The sequence below is a fragment of the Ipomoea triloba genome, chromosome 13, assembly GCF_003576645.1.
Source record: "Ipomoea triloba cultivar NCNSP0323 chromosome 13, ASM357664v1".
NCBI classification, from domain to species: domain Eukaryota; kingdom Viridiplantae; phylum Streptophyta; class Magnoliopsida; order Solanales; family Convolvulaceae; genus Ipomoea; species Ipomoea triloba.
In genome coordinates, this window is record NC_044928.1 from 5,160,140 (window position 1) to 5,171,750 (window position 11,611).

Here is an 11,611-nt window from a genome sequence, read left to right on the forward strand (position 1 = left end):
GTTAGGCTTCCTTGGTTAAGATCAAAAGGAAAAGTCAAAAGGAAAATAGTTTCGATAAACCATCTCGAAGAAAGCAATATGGAGATATCCAAAGCCTTGAAACTACAAGACTTGAAGAACATCACGACAATGCAACATTGGAGAAGATGATGACATTGAAGTATATATGAAGATTAAGAAAGGAGCTACATCAAGGAGAATAATTAATTAACCAAAGATCCGTACAGATGGAGTGGTTAAAAAGCTTAATCTTGGATTGACAACGCCAAGGAACAAATCCCACGAATTTCATTTTATAAGGGAGGGATTCAATCAAATTCACAAAGATCTCAACCCAAATCAATTCCAGAAAATAGAAGGAAGCGGAAGCCGTGTTGATCTCCAGCCACAGTTGATCAATTCAACGGTCAAAATATTTTAATGTCTCACATAACATCGTTCAATTCATCGGTCAAAATATTTTAATGTCTCACTTAACATTAAAATATTCATAAATTGAAAAGGCTATGAATCTAGCTGACAAAGATTCAAAATTGGGAGTGTCTTTTTCCAACGGACAAACTCTCAATCGCCTATAAAAGGATGAAGATTTGAAGCAACACAACAACAATTTCTGACAAGCGAAAAAAACAAGCAAACAAGTGCAACACAAGTGAAAAATCTAGAGTGTTAATCTTCATCTAAGAGAGACTTGATCTACACTGAAGCATCTACTGAAGAGTCTCAAAGTTGGAAGAAAACAAATCTTATTTTTGTGAAACAAGAGGTTTCCCTACCGGTGTCACTAGTACAAAAAGGGCCATTTGCGTCCGGAGTTTTGGACTATTTGCGTCTAGAAAACTCTGGACGCATATGTCACAGACGCAGTTCGTCAGGACTATCTGCGTCTGGAGTTGCCCGGACGTAGATGGTCAGTGCAGTTCCGGACGCAAATGGTATTTTTTTATTCTTTTTAATGGACTATCTGCGTCCGGAACTGGGAAATTTCGGACGCAGATAGTATTTTTTTATATAAAAAAAAATGACCATCTGCGTCTGGAACTCAGCAGTTCCAGACGCAGAAGGTCATTTTTTATATAAAAAATTAAATTATTTTATTTTGCACCTCTATTCAAAATGGTATTATAAATTTTCTGTGAAGAACATTTTTGAGGCATCTGAGCATATATAATAATACCAGTGGAGGTCCTCCGACTTTGATGACACCGCCACTTTTATTGCTCAACTTTTAAATTAACCACTTTTAGTCCTCCGACTTTGATGGCACTGCCACTTTTAGTCCTCAACTTTTAAATCAACCACTTTTAGTCCTCTTACTTTTTGTTTCTAGCTACCTATGGTCCTTCTTTTACAATTGGATATCTAATGTCATTTTCTCAAGGGCAATTCAGCCATTTGGTCCAAAATTTAGCGTTAACAAATGAGAGTGGAGAATATGATTTCTTCAATTATTCTTATGAGGAAACATAATACTTAATACATTAATTATGAAATGACTAATTTAAAAGTGGACTAAAAGTGGCGGTGCCATCAAATCGGAGGAGTGAAAGTGGTTGATTTAAAAGTTGAGGACTAAAAGTGGCGGTGTCATCAAAGTCGGAGGACTGAAAGTGGTTGATTTAAAAGGTGAGGATAAAAGTGGCGGTGCCATCAAAGTCGAGGGGCATCCACTGGTATTTACTTTAAACAAAACAAGAAAAGTAGTATATTGTGCGACAATTTTTGTTGTCAAATGACAGCAAAAGCTGCCATTAGCAAGTTTGCTAGACACAGTGTACTTAAAAAAAAAAAAGACAAATTTTTTTTTATTACACCTCATCTAGAAATTGCAAGATTTGTTGGGATGATGACAATCTAAGTATTCATTTTTAGGTGTCATGTAATAAATTTTGCGAGTACCAACTAGCAAAATATAAAAGTGCACAATTTTTAGATTTTTAATGGTTTAATTGTAAAAATTGTACGTTTAGTACCTCAATTGCAAAAAAAAAAAATAAAAATAAAAATAAAATTGACAAGTTAAATGACTTATTTGGAACTTTTTATAAAATAATTATTTTTTATGATGACCAGGTTATTAGATGGTCCAACTTTGTTCTTAGGTAAAGGTGTAACGTATTTGACCCCCCCCCCCCCCCCCCCCCCCCCCNTGCTATTATTATCAAGAAACAAGGTCCGGGAACTTTGGGAGGAAGGCAACCTTCATCTCCTGTTTTTATTCGAATCCCACTAAAACAAAAGCAACGAATGATTTTCTTCATCATCTCTTATGGTTGCATTTGTCAGAAAGATCCATATTTGAATCTCTTTGTCTCATGGTTGCCTTGTTGTGATATTTCGTTAATAGTCATGGTTGTTTGTTGTTAGAGACATCCATTGACTATGTTAGACTTTTTAAGACAATCAGTAACTGTTTTAAAATATTTAAAAACATTAAATTGTATATTTTAAATCCAAATCATTATCACATTTGAAAAAAATAGTATTTGGCATGACATGTTTAGTATTTGGATGCAATTACATTATTATTTTTTCTTTTGTTAATTTAAGAAGTTTCAACGATTTTTATTTTTATTTTTACTAGTATTTTCGCTAGTGCGTTACACGGAATGGATTTGTTATAATATCTAAAGAATATTTGGATCAATATACAATTATATATATTATAACATCGAATATTATATAGCGCAATTGATGAAATTGATTGGATCGATTATGTTTTCTGATGTTTTCCTAGCTTGAATTAGAACAAATAATTGTCTTATTATCCGTGCGTGGATAAATTTTTTTATTATATATTGAGATAATAAAAATAAAGATGAAATTATAAAAAATTCTAATATTGAACGTGTACATTTATTTGATTATAAGATTAGTACAAAAATATTACTCAATTAATTAAATAATATATGACTTGTTTGTCTAAAATTATCTTAAAAAGATCTATAAGTAATATAACTTATATAATTATATTATTACTAAAATAAATATGAGAAAATGAAAAATAAATTAATTATAATTATTATAAAAATAAATTCAACGACCAATGCTTAGCTTAATTACCATAATAATTATTAGGCAATTATTATTAGTCAATTACACTAATATATGTGTAATTATACTTTTATACTTTAAGTATATTCATTTTCACCATATTGCATTTAGTTTTATCTTCCTCCTCCATATTTGAATGAATTAATTTTGATTATTATAAAAATCTAACAACCCATGCTCAATTAATTTTTTTAAAGTTTAAATAACTTAAAGTGCCAAAGACCTTGTGGTCAAGTGGCATTCGGTGTGCCGATTAACACTCCCACTGAGGCAACTGTTGACTCGTTGTGCTGCTTCAGTAGGTTGTAAAAGTAGCTATGAACAGATACTACCTTGCAACAGAGTCAGTAGTACTCAAAAAAAAAAAAAACTTAAAGTTTTCAAAAGGAAAGTATAATTAATTAATAAAGTTTTTAAATAATTTTCAGTCAATTAGTAATATTCTTTTCTTTTTTCGATAAATGATTTTACTTTTATTAATAGTGTTGATACGTGAGTATACATAATATCAATTAATAGATATTAGTTAATTTCTATTTTACATTTTCTTAACAAATAAGCTTTATTAATTATTTGATCAATAAAATATTTAATTAATTGACTACAAAAGTTTGGGCGGGAAATGAAATAGGAGGATTTTACTTTTATATAGTATAGAATATAGATTACGATCTTTTTATATTTTAAATCTATTAGTAATATCATTTTTTCTTGGAATAAGGGTCAAATAAGCTACTGAACTACACACAAAATTGCAATTAGAAAATCGAACTTAGAAAGAATGCAATTGGATCCCTGAACTACATAAACTCATGCAATTAAGTACAAATTGACATGTTTTTTTTTTTTAAAAAAAAAAGTCCAAATTGACCTGTTTACCTACAATTGTGATGACATGGCGGTTAATAATTTTAAAATAAATTTTTAAAATAATTTTAATTAAAATAATTAAATAATAATAAAATTAAAAAAAAACAGACGTCTTCGACAGTTCTTCTGTTTTTAACAATAATATTACTGAATTTATTAACAATATTACTATATTACCATAATAATATTATAGATGAATGAGATTGGTATGTTCTTAGCAATTGACTGAATTTATGAATAAATATATATGGATAATTAATTAATAAATTAATAAATGAATAAAATAAATAATTTTACTAAAATGCCATTAAGTTTGGGCGGAAAAATTTGGGAGGAGGATATTGTTTTTATATATATTATAGATTAGGAAGCTCAATTACACTATTTGTTAGAACTTAAAAGAATTTATTAACACTTTCTTTTAATAGCATAGAGGATTAGAGGGTATACAAATGACAACTTAACTAAGAAATAAGGGGTCAGAGTGTAATTTATATAATAAGAAGGATCCCAATTTCATTTTGCCCTATGGACAATTCAAAATCCCAGTACCGCGAAATTCAAACACAATTCAAAATATGGCGCCATGTCCTCTTTCATCTAAGAGCTCAAGAGAGATAGAGAGAGCGAGCGAGCGAGGCGTACAGATAAACAGATGAAGAATCTAATCTAACTATTTTCTTTTCCTGAGCTATAAATTTCTGTCTCCATTGAATTGAACAATTTGTCGGATGAACAGATGTTGGAGTATTCAGATTCGCTCTCATTTCCTTCTGGTTAGTATAATGTCCTGAACCCTAACCGGCTGCCCCTAAATCATTAAAATCGATCAAAAGCATCTCTTTTTACACAAGATTTCAACTTTTATACAATTCTTTAAGTGTTTCACTATTTCTATTTCTTGGGCATTCATAGAGCCTCCTCACATCGGCAACTGGTTTTCGAGCTATGTGCACGAGTCTCCAGTGCTGAGTAGCATTGATGATTTGGAGTGTGAACCTGGAGAGGAAAAAACCAGTGAAGAGAAGTTTGTTAAAAGCAGGGCTTTTGGAAGAGAGATCTGTTTGCCTTCTGGTGATCATGCAGCTCCAAATGAAGACAAATGCGCTATTGAGGTAGTTTAACTAGTGTTCTCCATTTTCTGTCCCACTCTGCTATTTAAATTCGTTGAAATGGAAGAGGAATTGATAACTTCTTTCACATCTTCTATACAAATCATTGTGAGTTCATGATCATCCAGAAATCAAGAAAAGTTACATAATGGTATGGGTTATCAGATTGCCAAATGAAGCCTATTTTTGCATAACAATTTTGTAGATGAAGATGGCATGCCATGACATGTAGACATAGATTTAATTATGAAATTAATCAATTATTTCCTGTCCCTTTGACCAAGCAACATGAATGTAAGTTCTTGCTTTTTCTGAGATCAGAATAGGTTAAATTTATTGTTATCTCATGGTAGAGCTATCTTTCTAGGAGTTAAGTTGGAATTCTAAGTTTTCAGACATGATAAAATTTTGAGAGTACATGATTTGTAGTGATTTTGTTCAATATTTTCGTATGCAGTTTCTGAGATCATCAGAGTACCCTGACCTTTCTTATGGTATGTAAATTGTTTTTAGGCACCTTAATATACTGCTCATTACTTGCATATTTTCTTCTTCTTTTTTATTTTTTTTATAGTTCATAACCTTGCATAAATGGTACACTGAAAAACAATTACTGGAGCCCAAATACTCTGTGTGTGTGTGTGGTATTAGCATCTAACAATAGTTAAAAACTGTTTGGAATGACCTAACTTTTTGCTTCATAAATTTTATACTACCAGAGCCTTCAGATGTCAATGACAGTTTCTCTAGCTATGTACCTGAAACTCCAATGTCTGATGAAGATGGTGATCTCAGTATCCCAGGATCAAACAACATAACTGATTTGAAAGACAATGGTAACTCCAGAGGATTCATTTGTGAAAGCATCAAAGGGAAAGCAGAAAGCTTTTCTGAAGATATTAGACAGGGAACAACAGATGGTTACCTTTCAAAAGGCCTTGTTAGGTGTAATGCCTCTGTTGAAGCTAACTGTGCAAATCAGGTAACTGATCTTTTGTTACTCTTTTTGTATACAAATACATGAATAATCTTAGAGTTGTTCAGATTTTAACTGTTAGAATTGTCTTCCTTGAGCAGTGTGAACTAAGCCTTGGGAGCTGAAATGAACATACTGTAGCCTTGGGAGCTGAAAAGATTATTGGGTAGCTTTGTAGGTTTACTATTTGAGCATCTTTTATGTGTATATATATTGTGTAATCTTCTTTCAGTAAAAGACATGAAGTAAGATAGTTAATATATTTTCAGCCATTTCTCTCTTCTTGATTCTTCATCTTGCTTCCTCCTAATTGGCGGGTGGTGTTATTCTCCACCCGCCAGGCCTATGATTCTTACAAACTCAACTTGGTATCAGAGCCTAAGATTCTAGGCTATTTTCATCCTTTCTATTTCTGGAAAAAAAAAAAAACACCATTTTTTCCGGCGATACGCGGCTGCCCATTTCGTTCCGACTCACTTCCGGCTAGTGTGTGAAGAAACTACCACCACAGCCTTACTCGGAACCTCGTCGCGAGCCGACGCCTGAAATCCGGTGGCCATCATCCTCTGCACGCGCCCCCACGCGCCGCCGCACTCCGCCGGAAGTCTCCACTCTTTTCCGGCCATATCTCTATCCTCCGATCTCCGTTCAAGGTGTTGTTGCCCCAAGTAGATTCGCCTTGGAGTATATTCAGATTTCCAGTCTCCGCCGGTCATGCCGGTCAACTGCCGGTCAACGCCAGTCAACCGTCTGAAAAATTCCGGCGACTGTGGTATTAAATTCTCCCGAGCTTCCAGTATATGATGCTATCATACTTGGCCTCTATTTCTAGCTTTTCACCTTGAAACCACATCTTTTTCCTCCTCGGGATATCATGATAGAGTGGTGTTCTGTATCTATTTCTAGCTTTTCATCTTGGCTTCTATTTCTAGTTTTTCGTGTTGAACTACCACATCTTTTACCTCTTTTCCTACTAGTGTCATGTATTTGTTCAGTTCACACAACATTTCCCTCCATTATAGCATCACATGATGTCCCAAACGTCCCAAACTGCAGTAATACTATGGGCACTTCTCTGCCAAAGTGCTGCAAATTTCTTGGCAACCATTGATGCCTGCTGGGTAAAATTTAAAGGTTTTTGGGTTTATTGTTGAGCTTCTTCTGTTCTTCCCATGGTGTTTACTACTTTTGGTATAACCGTGCTATTTCTTTATCTCCGGTATGCCTTATCCCATGGATGGTAAGTTTCAGCACTACTATAAAGGCCTTTGATTATTCCCATGTTTCAAGTGAGGGGGAGTGTGACTGTCTACAATTGGTGTGTCGTCTTCATTTCTTTGCTTTTCGTCTTCATTTCTTTGCTTTGAAGTATCTTCATTACTATGGGCTCAATTGCATTCTGTGCTCCCGTTCGCCTCCACCACTCTCGATGAAGATTGTTGTTGGCAAGTCATAGAGTGCTTATGTTGCTGTGAAGGTGTTAGTGTTATTTCTTACCCTTGGTGCCGTCATTTCCAAGGATGGTCGTGACAAGCTTCGCCCTTGATGCATTTCCAAGGGTTGTGTATAGCATTGTCTTATCCTTGGTGCCGTCATTCCAAAGGATATTCGTGACAAGCTTCGTCCTTGATGCATTTCCAAGGGTTGTGTATAGCATTGTCTCTCTGAAGCCATCCAGCACTGTTATCCTCTAGTTGCTTGTAATCTTCATTTGTAATTTAGAGTGGAGTTTATGTTTGACTTCAAGCTTGGAACTTCTAGATGTTCCAGCTTGAGGGGGAGTGTTAGAATTGTCTTCCTTGAGCAGTGTGAACTAAGCCTTGGGAGCTGAAATGAACATACTGTAGCCTTGGGAGCTGAAAAGATTATTGGGTAGCTTTGTAGGTTTACTATTTGAGCATCTTTTATGTGTATATATATTGTGTAATCTTCTTTCAGTAAAAGACATGAAGTAAGATAGTTAATATATTTTCAGCCATTTCTCTCTTCTTGATTCTTCATCTTGCTTCCTCCTAATTGGCGGGTGGTGTTATTCTCCACCCGCCAGGCCTATGATTCTTACAAACTCAACATTAACAAATATGGGAAGTCAGATATAACCGCTTTGCATTTTTATGTGATATCTATATATTCTTATAGTTGATGGCATTCATGGCACTGTCCTAGCAATGCAGCCCTAAAGTGCCCCCACAGTAGTTCATAGCTGTTGGTGGCTTAGGGTACTTTCATGTGTTGTTTCCTTCTGGTTTGATCTTGTTTGACAGTGGGGAAATTTTGCATACTGTCTACAGATTGCAGCATTTACCATTTTATTACTACAATTGCACCACTCAAACTTCTAGTATGAATTACTTGTAATGATAATTCTATCTGCATAAGGCTCCGCAAAGCCAACATTCTTTACCGGAAGAGTAGGTCTATTATTCCTTCTGGTTCATGCTAAATTTTCAATGTGTATCTCTTCATGACACCATATGCAACAATCTGAGATAAAATAGTATGTTATGCAGGTTTTTAGATTGAAATTTAATCTTATTTTCCTGTATGTTCAATTTATCTGTATATTTTCTTGAACAGTATAATTAAATTTATCTCAAAGAGTAACGATTTTGTTGTTACTTTTGTTATGCAGGTTATAAGATCTTCAGATTACCTTTCGCCTTCTCCTGGTGAGCAGACAGTCCCTGACATTTCTAAGTGAAATTCTTAAAGTAGTAAACTTTGCATTCTATTAATAACCATTTTAGTCATCATGCAAAACTTGAACACTTCTATTTTCTCCTTGTGCTACCAGAACCCCCAGATATCAATGACTGCTTTGATAGCTATGTCCCTGAAACTCAAGAATTTGATGCAAGTAATGATTGCAGAGCCCCAGAATCAAATGATAATGAACTCAATGACCATGATGGTCAGAGATGGTCCAGTTCTAGTCTGGGAAAAGAAGAAAAAGATGTGAAATGTACTAGAAACGGAATGAAGGAAAAAAGTGCTGTGCAACTGTTAGAAGGCCTTGCTAAGTTCACATCCAAGGAAAATTACAAAAATGTATGTCAGGTAACAGATTTTATCTTGTCTGGGTCCATGGGGGTGTGTGGTTTTGCGTTAACCTTCAAATCAATAAAACTGTCAAGCAGTCATCATTTGTTTGATGACAGATTCTTCTAATTCTGCCTGATTACCAAATGGAGTTTCTAGAATTATCTATCTAAAATCATGTATTTCTTTCCCTAATCTTAGAAATTGTGTTTATCTTTCAGAATTCACCATCTACTGACGACATTGCACTTTCTTCAGGTGTAACTCTCCTCCAAACTATTTAAATTATTTGTCAATGCTAAATGCAAAATTTAGAACATAATGTATTAATATGGAACTGGAACTGTTGTTCTTATCCATTCTAAATTTTACTTTTACACTTTCTGTTTGAAGCCAAAGTTTGTACTATACAGTTGCTGAATTTTACTTTCCTGCATTGCTCTGCCAGAGCCCCCAGACATTAAGAACTGGTTCTCCAGCTATGCATATGAAACTCCAACATTAGACAGTGGTGATGGATTCAGCATTCTCAAATATGAAGAAAGTGAATTCGACATTGAAGAACGCAGCCGTGCTGGCCAAAAGGAACTGCATAACTTAGGTTCTAGGAAAGCTGTATTATTTGCCAATGATAGTAACACTTATCAGCCTTCCCCTAAGGTATTCTTGATCTTCTTTGTCTCACAATCCAGCATATGCAGACAAGTTTTTGCCTCATGATGGAAATTGCAAGTGTTTTCCCTGCATGGATGAGTGCTAACAATTTACTCTATGTATATTATATTTGAGCAATTTCCTATATCCTTTAGACAACCAAAACTTTTTTCTAAGCATTTATTACAATTGTTAGTGTTTGCTCATGCTGCTAAGGTTGGCAATTTTCTTTCTCTTATACTACAAGCTGGTCTTGGTTTCTTTGTCATGAATAATTAACATGCTCATAAAACCGGTTCATCTTCCTTGAGTGTTTCTGCCTGTGAGAAAATGTTTATGTAATATAGCTATAAAATGCAGCCAAGTTTTTATTTTTCCTGCAATAAATGAATCATTGATAAACTTTCCTTTTAATGCAGAGGGGCCATGACTTGGCTGGAAACAAAAACTTATTTTCTCAGGAAAACACTGATAAGAAGAAGATGCAGATCCTTGATTATAACTCAACTGAAGATTTTGTGACCTCATTAGATGGAAAAAGCTCTGCTGAGAAGCTGGACAAAACATTCTCTGAAATGGATGGTCTTAGGTTGTCAAATACCAACATTCCTTCACCTAATAAACACGAAACTCCATCTTTGATTCAAAGGTGGGATTCTGCAGAACAAAACCTAGTATTATCTAAAGACAGCATGAAAACTACAGATGCTTTACTGCCCATATATAGTTTAAATACGAGTACGGTGACTAGACAGTCATCCCAAATGGAGCCTGGGGGAAGAATCTGCAAAGAAAACGATGGAAATCGCTCTGCAGATAATGGTTTCATTTCAACAAGAAAGATCAGAAGTAGGAAACTGCATGATGAAAATTCTCTTGTGAAGCCTGGTGGGGTTGATTGGTCTGGCTCTCTAAGAAATGAGACCAAGTATAGACCAATCTATGATAAGGATACTGCTGCAAGAAGGGTTTTCTTAGACACCACTAACATTCAGCAGAGTCAACCACCTGATGGATCACAGATTACAGGTAAATGGAGGTGTCCCCAGAAGCGTAAGCCACATCTAGGTCCTCCTTTGAAGCAGCTTCGGCTAGAGCAATGGATTAGGAGAGTATGAAAAGTAGTATATGCTTGAACAGAGATTTGGATATGAAGGGCAACAACTCATGTAGTCATGTATTGGACTTCTCTGAAGAAAGTCAAAAGCATATTCGTCTCATTTGTATTGTGTTTAAATCTTAATACTTTCAATTTCACCTCCATTGCGCTTAATCCTTCTGCTTGTAGATTCTTAAACAATACAAGCTGTTTAATAAGTCGGTTTGCTTTGTTTATTAATCAAATTTGTAACTTGTAATGATTTTGATTGTTATTTCTAGTGTGTAAACTCATAAACTAAACACACTCTAAGTGTGCAGTTTTTATTTTATTATTATTTTTTGTAAAAATAAATCGCACTAGAAAAAATTTTGTACCACTCCAATTGAGTTTGAAGTTTTATCATTAGGGTTTATGTGTTTATGTTACTCCGTATATATCAAGTTGTTTCTCTTTTTTTAATAAGTCAAAATTTTATTGATATAAGCGTTTAGGGGCTGAAAAATCCCGAAGATTGTACAAATAAGAAGAGAGGGCCGATTCCGGCACCATATCAAAAGAAAAGAAAACAGTAGGTTCGGTGCAAGAGAGGCCAAAAGAAGCTAGTGCATCAGCAATAGAATTTGCTTCATGGTAGACATGGGAAATCGTAGAATTGTTGAAAGCAAGATATTCCTTAATGCAAGCGATTGCATCTGGAATCTGCCATGGAATCTGAGAAGCTAGAGAAGAAATGAGAGAAGCAAGGAATTTAGAATCAACCTTAATAAACTAGGGCCATTTAGCCGTAAGATCACACCAACGGAG

General features: G+C 34.6%; 1 protein-coding gene across 2 annotated transcripts; it reads left to right on the forward strand.

The window, feature by feature from the left end:
* The first annotated feature begins 4,533 nt into the window (after positions 1 to 4,533).
* Positions 4,534 to 11,044, forward strand: LOC116001738. Of its 2 annotated transcripts, none has more exons than XM_031241669.1 (9): positions 4,534 to 4,700; positions 4,840 to 5,039; positions 5,494 to 5,530; positions 5,756 to 6,018; positions 8,645 to 8,681; positions 8,807 to 9,069; positions 9,273 to 9,309; positions 9,500 to 9,711; positions 10,125 to 11,044. In XM_031241669.1, exons 1-9 carry the CDS (start codon positions 4,664 to 4,666, stop codon positions 10,821 to 10,823), a joined length of 1,785 nt encoding a protein of 594 aa, XP_031097529.1. In that variant the 5' UTR covers positions 4,534 to 4,663; the 3' UTR covers positions 10,824 to 11,044. The 2 variants fall into 2 exon arrangements, with proteins under 2 accessions (XP_031097529.1, XP_031097531.1); XM_031241671.1 differs by having other exon boundaries at positions 8,807 to 9,060.
* Positions 11,045 to 11,611: the final 567 nt, after the last annotated feature.